At 45.7% G+C, this 25,919-nt stretch overlaps 1 protein-coding gene across 8 annotated transcripts in view; it reads left to right on the forward strand.

Moving 5' to 3' along the window:
• The window catches only part of DEPDC5 (DEP domain containing 5, GATOR1 subcomplex subunit), a 150,067-nt gene that overhangs the window by 95,982 nt on the left and 28,166 nt on the right, over positions 1 to 25,919 (forward strand). For all 8 annotated transcript variants that reach the window (XM_085858670.1, XM_085858675.1, XM_085858671.1 and 5 more), the window contains 5 exons: positions 6,160 to 6,320; positions 13,407 to 13,524; positions 14,823 to 14,990; positions 19,693 to 19,906; positions 20,159 to 20,304. In XM_085858670.1, coding sequence (XP_085714796.1) covers positions 6,160 to 6,320; positions 13,407 to 13,524; positions 14,823 to 14,990; positions 19,693 to 19,906; positions 20,159 to 20,304 — 807 coding nt within the window. The remainder of the gene's footprint in view (positions 1 to 6,159; positions 6,321 to 13,406; positions 13,525 to 14,822; positions 14,991 to 19,692; positions 19,907 to 20,158; positions 20,305 to 25,919) is intronic.

Genomic DNA, 25,919 nt, shown 5'->3' on the forward strand with positions numbered 1-25,919 from the left:
TAAGGGGGTCTTCCACCCCTTGCCCAGGAATCCTGTGCACCCGAAAGTGAGGCTTGCTTTTTTTTTTTTTTTTTTTTTTTTTTTACATGCGCAGCACCAGCGCGGCAACTCGCGCACTTTGCACCTGCCCGTGACGTCATGCAGCTGCACGTGTTCCTCGTCCCTCCTTGGACGGTACCATCCGGCAGGGATACCCCTCCTGCCGGATTCCAACCCCACGTGCAGCCATGACGTCACCGTGCGCATAAAAAAAAAAACAAGCCCCACGTCTCGAGGGGTTCCCCACGCGAACACATGTGCTTTGCCCGTTGGAGCTTAACACACACGATCGCGTGGAGAACCCGTCCGGTCCAAATCCGTAATCCTGCCTAAACTTTGTCCGTCCGCGGGATCGGCAAATCCACCGCGTGCGTTTCTGACCGGGACTTCACTCTCGCAAGCGAGCACGTGGGGGTCTCGTGCGTTGCACAGCACGGACCTCGTGCTCACTGCTGGGTGAACCCGGCACGGTCCCCGAAACAACTACAGCCGCTACTCGGCTTTCTTTCCTCTGTCGTCGTCGTCGTCGTCGCCATTCAACACACGCACACCTGCGTGTTACGACGCTCACACTCCATTCCATTACATTCACACCGGGAGACGCGGCTGCGTGCTCCCGCATGCCAACCGACATCTCCCTCACATACCGCTCTCTCACACACACGGTCTCCCTTGCATAACCCATACCACTCACACGTGGTGCTCCATTCACTCACGGCCTTCCACTCACTCGTGCCTCACTCATACACCATGCCTCACTCACACACGCGGGGGCACTCAACCGCGGTGTTTCATCCACACACCGTCCCTCACTCACACACGCGGGGGCACTCACCCGCGGTGCCTCATCCACACACGGCGTGCTGGGAAGCACGTACTCTGGCACCATCGCCACCACACCACTCACACACGGGGTCGCTTCCACACACGGGGACGCACTCACACCTTGCACCACACACACAGGGACAACTACACTGGGGATTCGTGTCCCCACAAGGGTCTCCGGGGCCTCTATACCCCCCAAGCTCTCCGTGCACCCGTTCGCAGCACTCCTCCCCTCGACCTCGCAAAGCACGACCGAACTCACCTGGTCGTGACTCACCTCAAGGGGGCAGACTCCCTCCCCTCGTTCCTGGAGGAGGCTATCCCGCTGCTCGCACCGGGCCTTCACCCAGTCCACCAGCTCACCCCCATTGTCCTCCACTACCTCCGTGTGTGTGTGTGCGTCACTTACCCCGTCTTCATCGTGTAGTCTTCCCTCTACCATTCCCATCTCCCGTGTCTCTGCCAACTCTTCACCCTTTACCTCCCTTGTCTCCACTATTTTTATTTCCTTTGTCGTCACCTCGTGTCTCGTCTCACACGTTTTGGTCTCCCTATTCAATTTTTCCCTTTCGGTCATCGTCACGACCCTCGCCCAACACGTCCCCCGAATTATTTTTTTAGCTGTTGCACCCCCTTCCAACTCGTTCGCTCCCACACGTGGAGTCGCCATTTTTATCTCCCTGGTCACGGCCTTCATGCCCGCCCATGTTCTGCGTCTCACCCCGGAGCTCTTTCATTTCTTTTTTCATTTCGTTTTTCATTTCATTTGTATTTGTATCCATCTTTTTGTTCATGCCTTTCATTTCGTTTTTCATATCCGCATTCATCTTTTGTGCATTCGCATCCATCTTCGCTGTCATTTCCGCATTCATTTTTGCCAGCATGGTGATTTGCTGGGCCATGTCGGGTACGCTTGGGTGAGCCGTTTCGGCAGGGGTTGGGGAAGGGTTTTGGTGGAGAGGGGGAGGGGAGGTGTCATACACCGCGGCCGCTGCCGCACCCATTTCTGGCTCTGGGTTCAGTTGGGCGAGTTCGTTTTCCTGTACAACCAACATTTCCTGCACGGGGATTTCATCCTGGGCCATGGATTCTACACATTCTACATCCATTTCTAATACCCCCGGCTCCCGCTCGCCTTGAGACGCCATCTTGCTTCTCTTAAAGGGTTAATTTAGCTCGCTCGTAATTTGGAGGGAATCGGGGGTCGCTTCTCTCACCCCTGGACCGATTCCCGTGAATTTAGCCGGAGACAGGAGAGCCAGTTTTCCCGTTCTCCGTTACCAGTGCCGTGAGGAGGGCGATGGGTTTGTATCGCACGACCTGACACCAGTGTTGCGGATTCGCGCCCGCCGGCGTGCTGACGGCCACGTAACTCGAATCGCGGCACGTCGCCCACCGGACGGACAATCCAGTCGTGACCCTCTCGGACTAATGCCGGGAACCAGTCACGGGTGGACCTTTCGGTCTCACCGCGATTGTGCCAATCGGCCCCCGCGTGGGATAGGGTTGCTCGCCAAATTCGACCTACCTAAGTACCCACACGGAGGGTAGACCGGGCGATCGCACCTCGCCGCAGGTCGACTTCGGACACGGGCCACTTAAGCGACCCGTTCCGTACTATCGGGATAACCGAGCGGTGTTATTCGTCGGCCTCGACGGTTCGATTAATTATCGGGCGTCTTAGCCCACGACCAACCCTTTACGTGAAGCAAGATGGGGATTCAATGAAAGAAATGACGAAGCGAAGCGGGAAAACAGTTCAACAATAAGCACATTTATTTCGCGATGAACGGAAAGCACACATATACAATTCCACCAAAAGCACATGTAAAAGAAGAAGACAATGCAATATTACACAAAAAGCAAATGCAACAATGCAGATCTATCCGACTACCGGGCACACGGCAACACTTATACAATTTTACTTCACAGACGGCGCCGACAACACATATTCCCAAAGCAAAAGAAAAGAGAACCACCCTCCAGGATGAGGGGGGTAGGCGGGCCTGGGGCCGAGACCGTGTCCGGCCTACCGTCTGATGATGAGACGCGGAGCGGCGGTGGTGCCTCAACTCCGCGGGCCTCGCGGACAGTGTCTGGTCGGGGGTGGGAAGGGGGCCCCCTTTTGTCGCACTATCTCAGCGCGGGGGGGAAACAGGAGGGGGTTGCTGATGCTCGGGGAAAGGAGGATTTCACAAAATCTCGGGTCCCGCGGCGAGCGTCTCCTCCTCCACCTCGGTCACGTTGCTAGCCTCTCTGGTGTGCAGCTCCCGGCACCGACGCGAGCACCCCCTCATCCGCCTTCGCCGCCGTCACCTCTCCACAGCTCCGTCCTCTTCACTCCGACTAGTACCACTTCTTTCCAGCTCCACCGACGACTCTCTTGAACCCCGCACACTTTACTCAACTTCCAACTCAACTTCTACTCAACTCTCCAACTGAACTCTTTCTCCACTCGTCTGACGAACGCAGTCGTTTTTATAAGCCCCGTGGCTTCGCTCTTTCACCCTTGACCCTCTGCCTCCGACCCTTCACCTGGCTCCCCATTGGCCCGAGGAAAAGTGGGCGTGAATGCTTTTTGATCCATGAATTTGCATATAGCGATCGCCCTCCAACGCCCTGGAGGCGGGGCCAAATCGCCCCTCGCTCACCGATTGGACGGAGCAAAAGTGGGCGTGAGTCGTTTTTGATCCGTTTTTCTGCGGAAAGTCCGTGATGTTTTTGAACACGCTGCTCGGTGCGCGCCCCGCAAGAGTCCAGCATCGGTGCCCACGAGTGGCGCGAGATGACGGTGATGCGATGGTGGCGAGTTGTGACGGTAAAGGTCGTGGCGGTTGTGGTGAAGCGGCGTTGTGGTTGGTGGTTGTTGTTGTGATGGCCGCGTTGTGGTTGGTGGTTGTTGTGTGATGGCTGTTGAGACGTGGTTGGTGGTGGTAATAATGGCGGCTGGTCCAAAATAAAGATAGTAAAAGAAAAACGGCTATCCTGAAGAGTCGCAGCCCTCTTGAATGACATTTATTCTCTCGAGACAACGGGTTTGGGCCTAACTTCACATATACTTACCGAGATATCTCACCTAAGGGACCTGAATGGTGGTTTGCGAATTTGGTCAACCACAACAATATATATACACATATATTTTATATTTTTTTCAATTTCAACCTGATGAGACACATGGTCAAGAAGCCAGAATTATTTGATTTTTTTTTAATCTGGGTTATTTTTGATTATTAGAGCAAGACTTCCGTGGATCGAAATATATGGCGTATGCTCACTTGCAATTCAGTTTTCTCTGCTCCCCATGGCGATCGATGTGCCTTATCTTTCAGAATTTGTGCAAAACAAATACAATTACACACTCGTTTGTAGATCTCTTTGAGCATCCTCCCACACAGAAGACCATTGAAGCTTGCAGTATTGATGGTTTTTTTCCCCCCGATTATCAACAACAAAAGCGAAGCTAGTTTGATTGCCAAGATTGTGTCACGTGGCATGGTTATGTCAACATGTCACGAAGTCACGTGACATGGTTATGTCAACTGCACAAGGTCTATAGACCCTAAGAATAAGGTTGATCCTAACACACTGCCTTGTGGGACTCCAGGCTGAAGAGGGGGATCATGAGATAATGTCATCAATCGTGAGTCGTTTTGCGCTCCAAGGGAAAATCTGAGAACCAATCAAGGAGAGTCCCATGAGCAGATAACTTGGAAAAGAAGGGTGGGTAGTAGACAGTATCAAAAGCTCGAGAGATGTTCAGAAAGGTTGGTATCCATGGGGAGGAGGAAATTCCTTCTTGCCCTGCTGTGTGCGGTGAGAAAGGCAGTGCCATAGTTGTGACTTCTCTGGTACCTAGAGTACCCCAGGAAGTGATTGTGCTCTCCCCAATCTCAATGGCTGTGTTTGTCATGTTTAACAGTCGTGTGTGTGGGTGTCGTTTGTTGGTTTTGGTTATCTCCACATGAGGGTTTCAGAAGGTGGAACAGAGTATCCGTTTTTCAATAAGGAATCATGATTCATGGACCAAGTTGTGTGTGTGTGTGTGTGTGTCTGTGTGTGTGTGTGTGTGTGTGTGTGTGTGTGTGTGTGTGTGTGTGTGTGTGTGTGTGTGTGTGTGTGTGTCTGTGTGTGTGTGTGTGTGTGTGTGTGTGTGTGTGTGTGTGTTGGGGTCCACTAAGAGCCTTAGATTGTGTAAAAAAAAATATATAAATAAATGGCCCTGATATATTGTTTTACATTTATTGCATTTATCCGTTATTGGTGAAAATAAATGAAATGTCCATATAGAATGGCTGAGATAGAAGCCAAATTGATGATCAAAGATTGGACATCTGGAGAGGAGAAAACGCCCAAGACCCACACTTCACAGCAATGATAGGTTCCATCACTTTGCTTATGAAGGGAAGAGGCTGACTTGTCTGGGGTTGAATAGATCAGAAATTTAACCCTTCATGTGAATAGAGTTGATGTTTGCAATTCTCCAAGATGAGGCAGGAGATCATCTGAGAAAGGCGTGGTGAAGATTGAAGATGGAGGAGACAATAGGGCCACCGTAGCTCAATTGTTAAGGAGAACAGTGCCAGTGCAGTCAGGTCCATTTGCAGATAAGTTGTCAATTTAGATGAAGAACTTCTCAACGTTTGTGTGAGAAAAGTTAATGTGCTGCACACATCTTGCCATCATCGTTCTTTTCTCCACATCCACAGTGACAAAGTGCGGCATTGTTGGTTCGATATCCCTGACTCGTAAGTTCTTGAATTGTGATGCATGGCTCTTGAAACAATAATTCATTAATAAAAAGAGATGTGCTCACTGTCTGGTGGAAGGCACATTCATTGTTTATAGCAGTCATCGAACAGTTTTCAAGCATGGGTAAGTGTGATGATATTGCCAGACATATCTGCAATTTCCAAGACATTTTAGAAAAAGCTTCAAGCAGGATTACAACTTTTGGGATTGTGTGTGTGTGTCTGTCTGTTTGTCTCTCTGTTTCATATTTTCACACTGGAACACCTTCTGTTCCTCATATCTTTGTTCCAAAGGCACTTTAAAGAATTGTCACTGAACCCCAGACAGCATAGCAGTTCATTTTAATATCGACAAAACATAATAAATACCAATTGCACGTTTTGTCAGTTAATGACAGCTTCGATATGTTTGATGGTAGGAGATGAAAATTGGAACACATTCATGTTTTTTTCTTCAAATCTACTTCACCGATAATCACAGTCACTGGAAATTTTAGGATACAGGGACCACAAAAACCCTGGACCTGCCTTTTGTCTGTATTTATAGGAGTGAAGATGGAGGTGTCTGCAGATTGAGCACTCAGCAAGTGTTTGAAGAGTTTGTTTCTCAGCGCTTGATGCAAGGGTACCAGTTGATTGTTCCACCAAAGTTACGCAGCCTAGCTTCTGGCTCAAAAGTTGTCGGCAGCAGCCCCCGTTACTCCAAAGGCAAGTAATACAACCAATCGAAATTTACCTGCATGATTTTCCAGCATTGTAAAAGGCAGCAATTGACACAGGTATTGTGTTAAATGTAAGTTTTGTGCTTTAAAATTTTTGCTTCAACTGTCAGTTGAAGCACACATTTCGCACATTTCAGGTTTTGATAATTGTTTGCGTTCATTATGAATGTTTGTATTCCTTCTTTTTCCTCTCCCAATTTAAAGACACATTTTAAATTAACTCGTTCTCATTTGAGTTAGTTGGATGACTATTGATCACTGATTGTGGTTAGCCGATTGGTTATAAATCCCTTTTAGAGGTTATTCTGCTTTTGGAATGCTTAACGCATTATTAAGTCCACATCCTCGCTGGTTGAAAACTTCTGCTTTGAGTTCCATCTTGAATTCAGTGCCCGGCGTGTCCAATTGAAACCGGTATCGGTGCAACAAGGCTCTTAATCCAGTTTGGAGTGTATTGGCCATTTGGCAGGTGTGACCGCTGTAACAGGTCAGGTCAGGTATGGGAGCATGTGCCAGAACAGCACGTCGCTGCGTCCACTTTCCGCCAGTACTCCAGGGGCCTCCGTCTGGCCATCCCCCAGGCAGATGCCAGGCCCATCCCCATCTCCTTGAGATGATGGTCAACCTGTTGCAACCATGAGGCACGTGGTCGACCCACTGGCCTCCTCCACTCATGAGACTCCCTCGCTGAGAGAATCTGGTGAGCAGGATCAGAGTCAGGAAAACGAGCCACATGTCCATACAGCCGCAACTGACGCTCACGGACTATGCAGGTAACAAATCTCATCCGAGTCTCTCTCAGCAACCGCTCGTTGGACACAAAATCCGACCAGCGATAGCCAAGGATTCTCCGAAGAGACCTGGTACCAAAGGAATTAAGTCTCCGTCTCAGATCCTTGGTCAGAGTCCAAGTCTCGCACCCATAGAGCAAGACTGGAAGTACCAAGGACCTGAAGACTCGGACTTTCGTCCTCCCGCACAGGTACCGGCAGCGCCACACCCCATGATCCAGTGAATCCATGACTCCCCAGGCCCGACCCAGACGTCTATTGACCTCTGACTCGCAGCCAGCAGAGACATGAATATCACTGCCAAGGTAAGTGAATCTCTCCACGACCTCAACATCCTCACCACAAACAGACACAGACAGGACAGCAGCATCCAAGATGTCACCGAAAGCCTGGATCTTAGTTTTGACCCAAGAAACCCGTAATCCCAACGGCTCCGACTCCTCATTCAGCACCTCGAGGGCCCCCAAGAGGATGTCTAAAGTCTCCGCAAAGATGACTGCATCATCGGCAAAGTCAAGGTCTGAGATCTTGACATTCCCAAATGACGCACCGCAACTTGATCTCTCCGACATCCTCCCTAGAATCCAGTCCATACAAGTGCTGAAAAGTGTGGGGGCAAGTACACATCCCTGACGAACTCCAGTAACAACTGGAAATAAGTCAGAGATGGTACCACCACACTTCACAGCACTCTCAGTACCAGAGTAGAGTTCAGACATCAGATCGATCAGTTTTGGTGGCACCCCACGAAGACCAAGAATCCTCCAGACGACATCCCGATTCACTGAATCGAACGCTTTACAGAGATCAACATAGGCTGCAAGCAGCCCCTGCCGAAACTCTCGTCTGCGTTCGGTGAGGACACGAAGTGCAAGGATACGGTCAATCGTTGACCTCTTTGGTGTAAAGCCTGACTGCTCTGGACGCTGGTGCTCTAGCAGATGGTGGCGAACCCTATCGAGAATTATCCGAGCAAAGACCTTGCCCGGCACTGAGAGCAGCGTCACCCCTCGGTAGTTGTTGCAGTCTTGGCGATCACCCTTCCCTTTCCAGAGAGGGACAACAAGGCCCCTCTTCCAGTCAGTTGGGATGATGCCTGTGTTCCAGGCAGAGCACAAAACAGCATGCAACGACACGAGTGCAGCATTTCCACCAGCCTTGAGAAGTTCGGCATGGATGCCACAGATCCCTGGAGCTTTGCCCCGTTTCAACTGGTTCACCGCAGCCCGTGTTTCCACAAGCGTAGGTGGACCACAGTTGATTCGAGGGTCAGCAACAGGGATTGTAACACCCTTGACGTCCAACTCGACAGTTGGGGGATCAGCCTGGTACAACCGCTCAAAGTAACCGGCCCAGCGGGCCTTCACTTCAGACTCCTCTGTCAAGAGCCTACCACTCTCTGCTCGAACTGCAGTGCTCCGAGGGATGGGCTTGGATGAACGTAATGCACGAATTCCCCTGTAAGCGGGACGAGAATCACCTGTCCACAAGTGATGCTCTACCCCCTCACAGATTCCTCGCACATAGGCCTCCTTGTCCACCCTCAGTGCACGTACAGTTTTACGCCTCAGCTCCCTGAACAGCTCAGCTCTGCCATTCAGCCTGGCCCTGCGACTCTGGTCAATGGTATCCAGTGTCCCTTGAGAGACAAAATTCTTCTTTGCCCTGCGGTGAGCTCCAAGGCATCCACCGGCAACATCAAGGACGGTGGTCTTGAAGGCGCTCCACAACTCTTCAGGACCCCCCAAAGCACCCAGACCCCCCAAGTGTCTACTCAGCCTGTTCGCAAACTCCTCAGCTACTCTCTCATCCCTGAGCTTGGCAACATCCAGCCTCGGCTGGGATGGTACCATTCTCCAGGATTTAAGGTGCAGCTTTAGAGTTGCTACAACAAGCCTGTGGTCAGTATTGAGGAACTGAGCACTCCGGTCGACCCTGCAGTTCTGGATCATCCTCCAACGACCGTCAATGAGGACATGGTCAATCTCCTTTGCCACATCGCCAGCGTTGGAATACCAAGTCCAGCGATGAGCTTGTGGGCGCTGAAACCATGAACCAGCCACCCTAAGTCCATGACTTCTTGCAAAGTCAAGGAACTTAGTGCCATTCTGGTTCATAGTTCCTGACCCATGGGGACCAACACACACCTCATAACCGTCCCTATCAGTTCCAGTCGATGCATTGAAATCCCCCAAGACTAGAAGTGTATCTCGTCTGGGGCACTGATCAACCACAGACTCGAGTGTGGCGTAGAATGCATCCTTCACGGTGAGATCACTCGCCTCAGTCGGAGCATAAACAGAGACCAGGGAAATGACACCTAAGGAGTGACGAATCCTTAATCTCATAATACGCTCGTTGACCGGTGTTACCTCAATTATCATTGGGGTCAGCTTATTGGACACAGCTACAGCAACTCCTTGGGTATGGTAACCATCAGAGCGACCAGACCAATAGTAGGTGTAACCACCCACCATTATCTCGCCGCAATCCAGTCTCCGAACCTCAGAGAGAGCTGCAATCCCGATGTCCAAACGCTTGAGCTCAGATGATAACAGAGACAGGTGATCATCCTCTCTTAGGGATAGGACATTCCAGGCACCCACCCGAAGGGACTGCCTCAGGTTAACCCAAGGAGACCGCCGTCTGGTGGACGACACCTCAGCACCACTCCGACACACTCTCCCGCAATCTGACCCAGGGATGTTACCCCGTGGTTTCCCTCCTATCAAAGATTGGGGGTCCCGAAGGCTTTGCCCCAATCCCGTCATCCGGTGAGCTGCCCTGTGAAGGGAAGCTGCACAGGAGGTACTCCCACGGAGTGGGTTTTCAGATTTTTTTGCGTTTTTGCGTTTTGCGGAATGAAGGGTTTTACGGTGGCCGGAGTGCAAATCCTGCCACCAACCTCCTAATAAGAAGTGACCCAACTGCAGGAGGACGTCCGCAGACTCAGTTGGGCACTAGATATGGATGGCCGTTGGCTCACAAGGAGCTCCTCCGCCCTTTGACAGGTTTTGTTTTTAATCCTGCTGGGTATCCATATCCAAACACCCTCCTCACCAGAAAACCTGGTGGGGGAGACGGTTTAGTCGCCGACAACCCGACCATGGAACAGGTTAATACAGGTTTACATGGTACCTGTAGCAGGTCACAAATCGAACCTGACCTGACAGATCCTGTAACAATATATTTTTATTTAACCCTTGGACCTTCGAACCCAAAGAAGGCTGCATAAAGCAACCAAGGAAAGCTACACAAGGTAAGCTCTTAGGTGAGAACTCATTGGTTATGCCTCACTTTGCAAAAAAATGCATTTCATCATTGCCAGGTTCTGGGTGAAAATAAAGTTAAAACTGGAAAGAGAAGTGGGCCTTCTCTGCAGTGCCAGTCAGCCTCCGTAGATGTGATCCTACCTCCTCTTGGGGTGGGAGAACAGGTCCCAGAGCACCAGATGTAGGTGTGACCATACTTGACACGGGGGGGGGGGGGGTGGTGGGGGAGGTGCATATCTTCAGAAAGTTAGACAGCTGAGAGCATGATAGCACTGCACCAACAATGCCCGTTGTGGGATGGTAAGCACGCCACATTGCTTTATCGTGGAAAGTAAAGTGGTGGTGTCGAATATACAGAGCTCGATGCGTTGTCATTTTGGGGTTTTTTCAAGCCATATGTTAGTATGGCATCAACATGGCAGCATATAAAATACTTTTTCATTGATTGAAGTCTTCGGATACCGATCATCGCCGGAATTTGCATATCAGACTGGACTATAAGTTGAAGCACACGCTGCTGTTTAGATTTACGGTAATCCGAGCCTGTGCATGGCCAGCTGGACCTGACCTGACCTGTGCTGCATGCGAGTGCATGCAGGTAACGCGTGTCATGCGTGATTCATTGTCCGCAAACTTTAGACTGGTATCATGAGATGTCATACATGCCTGCAACATAAAAACTTGAATGGGATTTGCTTTTACATGAACGGCACATTGACACAGACGTTCACTGAAACACAGTAACCAAGAAGATGACAGGGTCAATTTATAACAAGATTACTTAGATTGTGCAGGTAACAAGTCAGATTCGATTACGGAAGGCCGACATTCATGGGTGTTTTTTGTTGTTGTTATATTTCTTGTGAATTCACCTGACTTAAAAAAAAGGCTTCTAGAAAATGTGGAACTTTGGGATGTTGTTTTTTTTTTTGAGGGGGATGGGGGACATTGAGGTAGTGGTGATATTTGACACATCCTCCCCCCCCCCCCGGGTACGGGCCTGGAGAAGTATGTATGATCTTCTTTCTTACATCGACATGACCAAAGTTATTTCTTTGCCCAATTATCCTAGTTCCTTTCTGTTATTAATACTGTTACGTATTTCAGAATCCGGTCTGATGAATGCATTCACACATCCACGTCCTCAGACAGTTATTTCCTAAAATGCATGTTCAGATTAGCCCCATCCCCATGTCTAATGGGATCTTAAATGTGATGCGTTGAGAAGGGTAAAGGATAGATCCCCTCTCTTATGGGAAGTTTTTTTTTCTTTACGACAGACACGTTTACACATATTTGTTTCGCGAGCACCGGCGACCGCCCTTATTTTTCCTCAGCAACGATGATGCACGTATTTCTTTCGCGAGCGCTGACGCCCGCCTTTTTGGAGCGCATGGGATCTCATGGTAACGGTGCGCAAGTGGGGCGGGGTGAGCTTGGGGGGGACTCGGCGCCCGCCGAGACGGGCCGTATATATAAAAACGAATTGGAGGTCCGTTCAAAGAAGAAGAAAGCGAGAGGGCGAGCGAGCCAAAAATAAATTGAGAGTTGAAGCGCGTGTGGGAAAAAGCGAGCCAGAGAGGAAGCGTGCAAGCGCGCAAGTGAGCAAGTGAGCATGTGGTGCGCGTGTGGGTGTCTGACCAGCGCCAACAACGAGACAATTCGTCCTTCCCAGTGCTTGAGCAAGCAAGCGTGTGGTTCGCGTGTAGGTGTGAGCAACGCCGACGAGTAAGGCACGGGTCGGTCACCAACGTGTGAGGCGTGGGTCAGTCACCGACGGACCGTGTGGGTCGCTGGACATCACCAGTTTCGTGAAGTGTGAGGAGCTGCCCGTGTCGCAGCAGCAGGGTCTAAACCCTCAACAGACGATCTCAGTGCCCTCCCAGACGTCGACTGGCGTTCAAGGCTGTTCGCGAGGGTGCACGGCAAGGCTGGGTGCTGGCAACGGACGTGACACGCACGCACACATTTCAGGGCATTTTCACTTCACCGACAACTACTCTCTGGTGAGCGAGACTACTCTTCTCTCCCCCCCCGAATTATCTGCTGGGTACCCTTGTCCATGTTTAGCTGTTAGTAAGTCAACTCCCGATGAGCATCTGCTCTCCGTCTCTTTCCTGTCGTTTTGATTGATTTTTCATGAGTGATTATTCATTTTGATTGCTTTGGAATTTATTCATTTATTTACCTCAGGAAATAAAAAGTTATTTTTATTTATTTATTTTATTATGAATAAGTCATTTGTCGACTTCCAACCTGTCCATGTTTGTCCTTTCCTTCCATTGGTCTAGCATTGTCCAAACCTCGATAGACTGGGAGGTAATTACCACAGATTTGACCAAAAATAGTTGGCACGCACCGGCGGTTAAAACGCTCGGCCGCCCTAATTAAAATCTAATCAAGATAACATTGGTGCTTTGCCGAGGGCACGCTCCCCGCTCAGGTAACCACGTGACCTCCAGTTAAATGGAATAATTAGACGGTGGACATTGGAACTTGTGGTTGACTGGGTGGCCTTCGTGGTTCTAAAACAACCCACCGTACCACAACGTTAATTGTGAGCGGTGGTCCCAGGTCCGGCTCCACCGAGGACAACCGGGGATTAATCTCCCTGAGTGACAAGCTGGTGTCTCGGTACCCGTGGCTGCAACAATACGTTGGCCTCTCACTGCTTTGTCATCAGCACTTCCATGAGTTCTGATTTCTGTAGAAATTTAAAAAAAGGTATTCCAGCAAAAGATAGGGTACAGAAGAAAAGTACACCTTGTGAACTGGAGGATAAATGGGAGAAACTGTGTTTGTGAAGTATGGAGAAATGGGATGGTTCACAAGAGCCGTACTCATAAAGAGAATTTGTCACATGATGATGATGATAACATTAATTATATTAATAACCTCTTTATTTATTAGCATGGTTAGGAGACTGGATCGATAGTATTTCTTTGCAAGTCTTTGATCTGTTTGTGATATGCTTTCCTTGATGATTACTATGGTGGCTGTTTTTACCAGGAATGCTTCCACGTGGTGAGGAGGATGAAGAGCGAGAGCTTTGGCTGAGCATGGGGCGTAGTATGCACAAAGTGTCGTTCAAGGACAAGAAAGTCAGCGTCACCCGCTACCTGCCAAAGTCTGTTCACACAATTATTTCAATCTTCACTCGTCTATAATGGCTGTAACTTCAACTATAATTTTTTTTATCCCCACACTTTTTAAAAAAACATAATGGGGGTCTGTCTGTTGGTCTGTCCATCCGTTGCGCTGTCTCCTCCGAAACGGTTGTACAGAAATTCACTGAACTTGGTGGCTGTGATCCCCACATGTCAAGAAGGTGTGAGAGCAGTATCATTTTTTGGCCTCACTACTTGGTGCCTTGTGGCTGGGTCAAAAGCTTTTAAATGAACCCACCATAACGGCTTTTAAAAAGATTCTGCAATTTCCCACTCAGGGTCGCACCTGAGCTTTTGATGATGTCATGGTGAATCTCATGTTGGAGAACTGATTTTTTGATTGGGTGCGTGCGTATACACGCACGCACACACACACACACACACACACACACACACACACACACACACACACACACACACACACACACACACACACACACACACACACACACACACCACCTCATTGGATGGCCGGCCAGCTCGACTCCTGGGTGGAATCTACTCGGTACTGATAATGACCAATGAGCCAGAAATGTATCCATTAATTAATTATTTTCCTCGTACGTTCTTGTGATTTGCTAATCTCGAGTTTCTAAAGTCTATGTATGGTTGAGTAATAATGTGGTTAGCAGTGTTGCAGCTGAAACTGCTTTCAAGAGTTCTGTGTTTTTCACAGATTGCAACCGAGTCAAAAGTCGTATTTGATTTTTAACATATGTACACATCAGGTACCAAAGGTGTGAAAAGACCACCTCAAAAAAAAAAATGAAAAGAAAAGGGAACCAGCCCCATGAGGGTCTGTGCTTTATAAAATCCTCATTACCCGCATCCCATTAACAGGTCTATTCTCTTTATATTTACCCTCGTCTTTCCATAATTTAATCTTATTTTGTTTATAGGCAAGGAATTTGTTCAGGTTAGCAGTACACAATGGGCCTAATCCTCTTATGAGATGCCATGGCATCGTTATAACATCCATTACATAAATCCACGTGGGACGACTACCTTCATGTCCCCCATCCAAAGGACACCGCACTCCTATAGACAGTATCCCTGCTGGAACTAACACAGAACAGAAGTTTATAGTTTGGTCCAGTTGGAAATGAAACCCACATGAGGTAGCTCATTAACGAGCATGATATAAGTACCAACAAAACTATTCTCATTTCAATAAAATAATTTCTCAGCTGTTTGACTCTCAATATCTGCTTTTCAGTTGAATGACTTTCCTCTATATTGGACTTACTGTGTTCAACAGGCACCCCTGCGAGCCTGCCCAGCTGCCCTATCACTACAACCTTTGTGCTCATTATTCGGATAACGAATTCCTGCACTGCTGGGTTGAGTTTTGCCACGAACGCATTGAAGAATACAAGTGGAATTATCTAGACCAGTACATTTGCGCAGCTGGTTCTGAGGACTTCAGGTCAGTTCTAATTCAACCATATGATGCCATATTTTTATCCGTCACACCAGTCATTCCTAATCTGTGGTCTGCGGACCCTTCAAGGCCTACAAGGTCTTCGATGGGAGGCTGTGTATCTTGTATCTCATCGGCTATGTTTGACGCCACCACTACGGCTAAAAACAAGTTTCTCGAAGAGGAAAGCGAGTGAAAATAATGATAATCGTATGAATCGCTATGATAGTGGTACAAACTCTTTGGAATTTCACGGCGGTCCCCAAGATCTTTTGGAGATCGGATGGGATCCGCACACCCAAAGAGGTTGTAAATCACTGCATTACATCATCTTAAGCCTTGCTGAACTTCTGTTTTCTTTATTTTGTCTCTACATTTTGGCCAATTGGCACTCAAAATATCAGTCTGGGAAGTGTAGCTCGTAGTATCATATGAATGGCCCAATCTCAAGGTTTCATTTGTTTTGGTTTTTCATTTTTATTTATTCACCTATTGATGTTGCCTTTTTTGGCACAATGACTTTGTTCCACTTTTCTTTTTCTTTTTTCCAACAGGCATATCTTCTCCTTAAAGTCATTGGATGTACATGATTTTATTGGCACATTAACAAGTCTTATTGTGTTGCCACTTGATATCTTATTGGGCCCATCATGTCCAAATTGTAGCCTTTGCTCTTCCATCTCGCAGCAGTTTTTGATATATTGAGATGTAAATCTCTGCCATCCCTCACATCGCACGTCCCCTCATTCTTTCAGATTTTCGTTGTCCTTGTTGAGTCTATGATTGGCATTCCATCACCTACCCACATAGTCCAAGAGCCTGGGCACTTTTATTTACCTGTCTGAGGCCATAAGGTTTGAGGATGTTTTCTAATTCAGAATTTTATGCAGATTCAGAATATCCATTTCTTAATGGTTAAAGCCTCTGCGTTCTTTGTGAAAATAACGTTTTATTATTGTTATGGGTGGTGCTTTTGGTGAAAGTGAGAAAAAGCGTTTTTGGTCTACATGATACAAAATTGCCAGGCTACATGGCCATATAGGGTATCAAATCATAGGTAGTGACCTGAATAATACAAATATGTATAAACAACATCATTACATTGTGTTTCGGTGAATTCATAGGCAGTTTAGCTCAAAATAGTTGATAAAAATTCACTCGCTCGTATATATTTGTATTAAAATATCTAAATGATAACTTTATGTTTCTCAGACCAGCTGTTATTGTTCCAGTTACATAACAAGTGTCTGGTATAATTAGAAGTATTTCAATGAAAATACATAAAGGAAAATGAATATTGACAACAATGTTTGAACACGACTTTTCTGGTTTTCAGGCAAGGCTGACAATTCAGTTGCATCACACAAATATAACTATGAATTGTCATATTTATGATAAGTTTAAACATACTGATATTATTATTGAATTTCCAAGGTGAAATAGACAAGTGCATTTGAAAACCATTAAGTGTTAGCTTAAGAACCATAGCCATTAATATATCTTCCCCAAAGTTTCTAGCTTAACCATCACCAAGCAAGTATGTATGGTACAATCAAGCATGATATATGTTTGTGCTTTTTTTTTTGTTGTTGAGATGTGTCACTAATTATTCAAAGTCATCTTCAGATTCATCTGAGGAAGAGTTGTATTCCACTTGGTTATCATCATCATTGGTCAACTCTACATCTAAGTCATCATCAATATGATTGCATATGTCTTCTGGTACTTGTCGGCCTTCAAACCACTTTAGGGCATAATGGCCATCCTTGAGTATCCATCCATATTCCTGTGGGTCCCAGCTGCAGGAGTGTGAGATTATTGCTGTTTTCCACACTGATACTACCAGATTGGTGCGTTTCAACTTCTCAAGTCGAACAGATCTGCAAGGAGGCAGGTTGCTAGGATCCGTTCCTTTGATTTTATACAAAGGTTGAAACCGGTTCTTTGGGGCAAAATGTGGGTGAAATAGTGCATTCCTGGCTAAATTGACTGATGTCAGATGTGGTTTCCCATACATGCTACACACAAAAGCTTCAAAGTCTGTCAATAAATCTAGTGGTATGACAAGAGATTCACCAAGTTTCTTGAATGCTGTCAAAAACTTTTCCTTTTTTTCCATAAAAGCCAGAGGGCACACTTTCCCTTTGCGTAAGAAACTGCCTGTAAAGTCACAACCTGTGAAGGCATGCAGTCCTGCAATGGCACCACACAACTGTGGGCCCATACTAGTAGCTAACTGAGATACATGAATGTATATTCTGGTGTTGTTGGAGCTAATTCCAACATCAAGCCATAGATGAGCTGGTAAGAGGTGGCTTTGTGTGAGCAAAATAACAAGGATATCAGTGTCCGAGGCCCTGATAATAATGTTGCCATCTTCGAGAGCATCACACATATGTTTTATGTGCCAAATCAGCCTGGTATCTGCCTCCCGATGATTGCAAAACAGACCGGGGACCTCTTCCATCTGGACTTTGTCATCAGTTACTTCATATTTGTATGCTTTCTTACCCAGTCCCATAAAGAGTACATGGCCACGGAGTTGCTCTGTGTATGGTTTTGTTTGCCACTCTCTAAAGAGGAACTTCAAAAGTGCTGTCTTGAATTTAGGGGACTTGAGTGCAGATTGAAAATCTTTTGGACACCTCTGATCTGGTCCCGAAATATTGTATTCAGCCTGTCTGCTTTCAGACCCACGGATGCCGTGCTCTATATCTTTAATTGATTGAGTTTTCTATGAATCACAAACAAAGTGTATTCTCTTGGCAAATTCAACTAATCTTGTGAGGATAACTTTAGCAATTCCACCAAATGTCACAGGCACATTCACAAGCGTGTGCATCAGAAACATGGCATCAACTGCATATGCATCTCTAGTAACTGGTTTATCACTTTGAACTCTTTCTTCTAGGTTGTGCATGAGTTTTGATTTATCAGTTTTGTTGATGGAGCCATCCACTGCTTAGCACATATTATTGCATCATCTTTAGACATATTTCTGTTGTTCAAAACATTACCCTCCTTGTTACTGGACTTTCCTAACACCAGATCAGTTCCAAAATGACGCAGTATCTTTTCAGATAATAACTGAACTTTATATGCTGCACCATCAAGTCCGAAGTCATCCAATATTGATTTGTAACGAGCATGAATAGAAGTCATGAGCTCAGCACGCTTGTCATCTATGACATGTTCTATGTACTGGACAATCATCTCAAAGGCTTTTGTATGATATGACCTACAACAATAAGAAAATTCATTCTTGTTATACACCCAAACTGTCCACCAAGATTCATCCAAATCTGTCCATAACTTTTTGAGACATGTTCCAGAGGTTTTTTTACCACGTCAGCTTCTGAAAAATACAACAAACACTCAAAGTAAATTAACAGCAAAAACTTCTTCATTGCTCTGGACATGCTTTAACCACCAAAGGTTCGATGTGCTCAGCAGAATTGGTGCACATCCAAGACATCATTATTAATACTCGTCGACTAATTTATACAAAGGTTTGGAGAATTTCATGATGAAAATATAGCACAGATTAATTTTCAAAAGACCTTTAAAGCTAATGTTATATTGACAAGGCTCCAACAATTCATTAGATATATTTAACGCCAACCCTAGTATGTAAGTAAGAATGTACACTTAGTAATTTTTTTCCAAAATGACATCATGAGAATGGATATTTTTCTCTAATTTTTGGCCATAAACAGCACTAATAACCATAAGGATCATCCCATATGCCATTATTTATATATAGTAACCTTCCCCAGGTCATTAGCTTTAATTTGATACCCTGCATGCCAAGGTTGCCATGTGATATTGGATCATGGAAGCTGAAACTGATATTTTCTATTTTTGCAGAAAATGCTACCCACAACAATAAGAAAATGGATTTTCAGAATGTACACAAAATTCTGATTTAGAAAATATCCTCAAACCTTTTGGCCTCAGACGGGTAAATAAAAGTGCCCAAGCTCCTGGTCTAATAGACCTTCATATCCTCAGACCTCAATAATGTGTATCAGCACTTGCCATCATGTTTCCATAATTTTGAGGTTGTTGGGCACCTTGCCACGCAACATTGTGCTTGCTTGGGATCCCAATGACTCCCAGAACCCTTTATTTGTGTCATGGGGGTTTGACAAAGAAGAAAGAGCCATATCTCTCGTGTCCAACAATCACTTGCACGGTTTTTATTTTTTAAACCTCTTGAGTTGATGACTCAGGGTTGGCCAGATTGATGGTAACACTTGGTGCTGCTTGTATATTCATCCACTTCATGTTGACATTTCCCATGGTTCCATTTCTGATTGCTTCGGTGGATACAATTGTTTTCATGGCAGGCACCGATTGTATGACGATCGAGAATTATCATTCCTCATGAGAAGTCCATTTAGCACTTCCTCTGGAACAGGATGCTCTGAATGTTCAAAATGCTTGCCCAATTTATTTCTCAGTAATTTCCAACATTTGTAATTTTGCCAACATTGTGGCCCAAACCAATCATGTCACTTGCTTATTTCTGTCTTTTTTTAATTGTTTTGAATCGCATGAGATCCAATCATAGAATGCGCCTTTCGATTTCTGTCGGTCATTTCAGGTCACCATCCTCGACGTGTCAGCTGTTCGCATCGTGTGACACTTGTCGACTCTAATGTGTCATGTTTTCGAAAATTAATTTAAATAATACTTTTCGGTACAGTTTGATAGAGTCATTGAAGTTCTGGAGAACACGATTTCTCCTGCTGCCAGCTGCGACTGCAGTGACGAGGCGCATTTCAGAGGGAGAAGAGCGATGCGACCTTTACACTGGGCGAGGGGAGGAGGAGGAGTTACAGCTGCTTGATGCCTTCATTCGCTTTCTCGAGGGTCTAAACCGCATGAGGCGGAGACACCGCTCTGACCGAACACTTCGGGTACCTCACGCAAAACTACTGTCATTTGCTGTGGCTTCAAAGCTCGGAGACGTAATCGTCTTTGTTTTTGTTGCTTCTCTTTCGTTGATGCAGGTAAACCCTGCGAATACTTTGAAATGCGTCCTTGGTACCTATTGAACAAACTCTTGCTCCGATAAATTGTTTTTGTTCAAGATCGGTGTGAGACTGCTCTCAATTGGTGAGGAATCTGAATTTATTTTGTTTAATTTCTTTGGACATTTTTTTTTCCAGAGGTTTCAAGATGGCTTGAATCGCCACCCTTTGTCTCGAAGCTTGTCTGGGCCCAGCTCCACGCATCTCCCAGAGCCGGCTCTCGCTGCTTTCAGGAAAGGCACTTCAGCGCTGGCTGCCTTGCTGGAAATCGAGGCATCTCAAAGGTCAGGTGTCGTGCTATGGTGAGGGGTGGGAGTGGGAGTTCAATTATCTGCACAGATGTTTATAAGCAACAATCGGAAGTCAACCCTATCCCATTTAAAAATGACATTAAATGTTTGTGACCCACCTGCATTACCACTGTGCCTTTAGGATTGCTTCTCTTACAGATTTTTTTTTCATGTAAAATGGCATTTGTGTGTGTAGTTTCTGAGAAGAAAACAAATACCTATTTTGGGGAGCAACCTCCCCCCCCTTCCCCAATATACCCTCTCCGACCTCGATTTTTATTTATTTATTTATTTATTTAAAATAATAGTGTGAACATAAATGGTACATTTTGATGAGAAATCCACTGACTAAATTAAGGTCGATCGGCATGTTTTAAAGTTATTTTCCATGAATACTTAATGAATGAATTCAATTCTCTTGACGAGGCATTTGCCAAACATTTATCAGAAGTTGTTTTTCAAACCTTTATTTTTGACAAGTAGGTCTGGAGGCCATTATTACCTCTGCCACTAAAGGTGAAGGAGTTTATGTTTTCACCCCTTTCTGTCTGTCTGTTTGTTTGTTTGGCTATTTGTTTGTGCACAGGATATCTCAAAAAGTTGTGAACGGATTCGGATAAAACTTGGTGGACGGGTTGGGGTTGTGACCACGATGAAGTGATTCGATTTTGGTGAAGATCCAAATCCAAATCTGACTACTAGAATTTTTTGAATGATTCTTCACCATTGAGAGAAAGGGCTCAAAAATGATATGTGGCATGATATTTCAAAAATGTAATGGGCCAGACATGTTCACGTGGATCAGGCATTACAGGGCGGAGGTTTGCACTCTACCGAGTGCCCTTCTAGTTTCCTTCAATTTCTACTTTAATCCTCGAGAACCTTTGATAAATTAATGAGAACAGAGAGCTTTTTACAGATTTCTTGTTCTGAAAATAAGCTCATCATAACGAGAACCTTGTTTCAACACAGATGTACGTTTATAGCTATGGACCTCACTCGATGGAATGAAAAAAATACCAGATGTATCACATAACCATAAATATGAAACTGACCTTATCCATGAAGGGTACTATCATGGTGGCTTCCCACATAGATGTAGGAAGTTACCACAATGTAGTGATTGTGAAGTTAAAGCTGAGTCTACAAAAATAATGCACAACAAGAAGGGCACTCGGTGGAGCGCATATCTCCGCCCTGTAATGCCTGATCCACGAGAACATGTCCGCCCAATACTTTTTTGAGATGTGCTATATATTGTTTTTGAGGCCGATCCCTCAATGGTGAAGAATCGCTTAAAAAAAATTATAGCAGCCGGATCCAGATCTTCACCAAAATCTAATCAGTTTGTCCTTGTCACACACCAAACCTGTCCACAAAATTTCATCCGAATCCGTCAACAACTTTTTGAGATATCCTGCACACAGACAAACAAACAAACAGACAAGCCGGTAGGCGACGAGGGATTCGCGAGGGTCGAAGCGCTTGACACAATGCTTTTCATTCTGACCGATCCACCGACGAAGATTCATTTCCAAGACGTATTGGTTCACATACAATTGTTCCTCTGCCTGGCAAGATTTTTCCTATTGCGTATTTTGCCAACTGGCACTCCTCATAAAAAATGACGGTAAATAGACACCCTATTTTTGAAGGACTACCATTTGAAAAAGAATCGGTTTGCTGGTTTGTGCTGTGGAGCCTCGCATTGCAGACACACACAAACACAAACACACACACACACACACACACACACACACACACACGGAAAACCCTATAAACTTCTCTCAATGCTCTTGTTTGACCACACCTCCTGAGCCACACAATATTTTTCATAAGCCACGCCCACTTTCCTATGCCACTCCCACTTTTCATCAACCACGTCCACTTCCCTAAGCTCCGCCCACTTTCATAAGCCCCTCATAAAAGATGACGGTGAATAGACACCCGATTTTTGAAGGACTACCATTTGAAAAAGAAAACCTCAATCAAAAATCGGCTCGAGTAAAATTTTCGAAATATCTCGAAGTGTTTAATTCCGAAGTCTCGTTTCTCCACATTCAAAACTGAAGGACAAGTATTGAAAATACTGTACGTGGTTTTTCGGCCGCTGCACAGCAACGGGTGGTTGCTAGGCAACGAAATTCAAATGCGCACATTCCCAGACCATATGGCACCTGTTGGCAAAGTTTCATCGAAATTGGTTCACTGGTTCGTGCTGTGGAGCCTCGCGTTGCAGACACACGTATACACACAGACAGACAGACGGAAAACCCGACAATAAGGGATATCTCATATATAGCGAATCCAACAAAAAGGGGTGAAAACAACCTCCTTCACCTTCGGTGACAGAGGTAACAAGAAAGAACAATCAGAGATTGCACACCCTCACCAGGACTTGTTTTGTGTGGCAAATAAATGGAAGAATGTACTTAATGAAGGGTCGTTGATTGCAAAAGAAAGATCTGAATGGCCAAGTTGTAAATGTGTAAAGGTCAAATGGTCTGAAGGTCTAAAGTAGGGGTGGGGAACCTTTTTCCTGTCAAGGGCCATTTCGATTTTTAGAACATCCTTCGAGGGCCATGCAAAATTATTGAACACATATATCGGACTCACCTAATGCGATGGCTGGAACCGTTTCTCTTTGGCGAGGCGTTTGGTGTCAGGTGGTCGTGATGATGATGCTACTCGCAGCTGGTTTTGCAGGTTTGGGTCATTCAGTCTTGAGCGGAACCGAGTCTTTGCAAGAGCCAGTTTTGAAAAGAACTGCTCACAGCTGTAGGTCGTCCCAAACAGTGATGCAAACTTCAGTGCATGTCTCCTCAGAATGGGAAAATCCTCAGCACGTACATACAGTTTGTAGAACTCGAGGAAAGGGAGGTTGTTGTACCTAGCTTTGAGCTCGTCATTGCTTTGCAGCTCAATGATTTCGTGTTGTCGGATGTCAGGCACATCAGCTGGTTCCACATTAAACGGCGTGGCAAATATGTTCAGTTCCCTTTGCTTACTTTTCTTGTCCTGGAACCTCTCTCCAAATGTCTGGAGGAGTTTTGCACACTCAGCAGCATATTCAGATGTCACAGCAGGCTTTTGTTCTTTCAGAGTGGGAAAGTGGACAGTGTTTCCCCTTTCCCAGTTGCACTTGCCACAGCTTTAGTTTAGCTTCAAATTATTTCACATTTGATTGCAGAGAGCTGAGAAGCTGGTTGGGACCTTGGAGCTTGACGTTCAGCTCCGACAGGTACTTGGTTATGTCCACCATGAAGCCCAAATCACACAGCCACTTGCTATCACTGAGTTCCATGACAGGTTTCCCCTTCATCTCCATGAACTGTTTCACTTCTTCTCTCAGTGAGTAAAACCGTGTGAGCATATTTCCGCGACTCAGCCACCGCACCTCACAGTGGTAAAGCAGATCTCCGTACTCTGACTCAAGTTCACTCAGTAGCTCCTTGAACTGGCGGCTGTTCAGCCCTCTGCTTTTGATGACGTTTATGGTGGAAACGACAGTTGTCATCACATTTTTGAGCTTCAGGGACTGTGCACACAGATTCTCTTGGTGTATGATACAGTGGCATACAACTAACTCACTTGGATTGAGACGGAGACGACTCATTTCTTTTTTGACCAATGCAGTCAATCCGTTTTGCGCACAACCATGGCTGGAGCTCCATCCGTGGCCAGGCCACTTAACTTGTCAAACTGCAGTTCGAATTTGTTCATAGCCAAAACAACTTGCTCAAACAAATCCTCACCTTTGGTGGTGCCATGCATGGCTTGTAAAGACAGCAACTCCTCGTTCGTATCAAACTCAGCTGTGATCCCCCGCACCAAAATGGCTAGTTGGGCGGTGTTTGTTATGTCCGTTGTCTCATCGCAGGCCAGAGAGAAAAACTGGAAATCTCTTGCGGTGTCCTGTAGTGTTTTCTCAATATCTTGTGCCATTTCAGTAATCCGATCTGAGACAGTTCTTCGAGACAAACTGACACTTTGGAACAATTTTACTTTGTCCGGTGCGATCAGCTCCGCATCAGCAACAAGGCACTCCTTCACAAATTCTCCTTCTGAATGTGGCATCAGCTTCTTAGCGATTAGCTCACTCACCACAAAACTAGCATGGGTAGTGTTGTCTCGGTCAGATTGTGGTCTTATGAAGACTGCTTGTTGAGCACCAAAACTCCGCCGAAGAGCGTTAACTTTATCCAAGCGCATTTGTCCTTTCAACTCGTCCAGTTTAGCATGTTTCGAGCTGTAATGATGCTCGAGGTTGGACTTTTTCATCATCGAGAGCGCTTCCTGACAAACTAGGCATACTGGCTTGCCTTTTACTTCCATAAAGAAATAATCGTTTTCCCATTTCTCTTGGAAAGTGCGACATTCCGCATCTACCTTTCTTTTCTTGTTAGTCTCCATGTTTGCATATACTGAATAAAATGATGACATGAGATTACGCGATCACACATTACGTTACACACGTGCTGCATTCACTGACCTTGAACGTGAAACAGACAGATGACAGCTGTCCGTTTTTAGCTGTCCGTTTAATTTTTTCTTTTTTAGGAAAAAATAATCGCTGTCTGGAGGTTTTTTTTTGTGTTGTATATCTGAGGTTGCTTTTGTTTATTTTTAGCAAACGCAGTGAGCTTCCTACTTAACACATGCACATGTGAGAATAGGAAACAACAACAACAACAACAACAACAACAACAACAACACAATACCCCTGACGATTTGGAATCCATGTCGTTGGCTATGACCCTTTTGCCTCCGGTTGTTTTTAAATGCTGTGCGGTGTATAAACACGATTGGGTTTTATTTCTATCTTGTGAATATTACTTAACGCGTGCACATGAGAGAATAGGAAACAACAACAACAACAACAACAACAACAACAACACAATACCATGGCAATTTGGAATCCGTGTCATTGGCTATGACCCTTTTGCTTCCGTTTTTTTTTTTGCTTCTGGTTATTTTTTGCTTCCGGTTTTTGTCATGGGGAATGATGCGTCCCGGGAGACAAAGGCATCGTCGGAGACATGAAAGACCCAAATAATATCAGACATGGTGTATATTTCCTCCACTAATTTTAATAAAGATATCTCCCGCATCATCAAAAAATAATTTTTAATCGTGATTTACGTTATTTGATCGCTGATCCCGAATCCAGGCCGAAGTAACCGGAAATTGCGTATACAGTTGTGAACAAATTGTAGGTAAAGTCAGAAGCGAATGTAAGAAGAATACTACGTTCGCTTCCAGTATTAATTTTTTTAGATGACATCCTGTTCTAGGTGGTGTAGTTGTTGTTGTGAAGGTAATGTTGAGGTAATATTTATTTTTTCTTAGCAAAAAGACTTTAATTTGATATATTTAAGAAGCGAATGTAAGAAGAATTCTACGTTCGCTTCTAGGCTTTGCCTATTCCATATTATGAATTGCCTCGCGGGCCAGTTCAAATGGTCTCGCGAGCCATATACGGCCCGGAGGCCGGAGGTTCCCCACCCCTGGTGTAAAGGTTGAAATGTCTGAAAAGGTATAAATGTGTTTGAAGGGTCAAAATGGTCGAAAGTGTCTGAAGGATCTTAAAGGGTGTAATTTAAAGGATC

Source organism: Eptatretus burgeri, chromosome 16 (assembly GCF_056783735.1).
Source record: "Eptatretus burgeri isolate ZD-2024b chromosome 16, Ebu_testis_v1, whole genome shotgun sequence".
Lineage (NCBI taxonomy): Eukaryota > Metazoa > Chordata > Myxini > Myxiniformes > Myxinidae > Eptatretus > Eptatretus burgeri.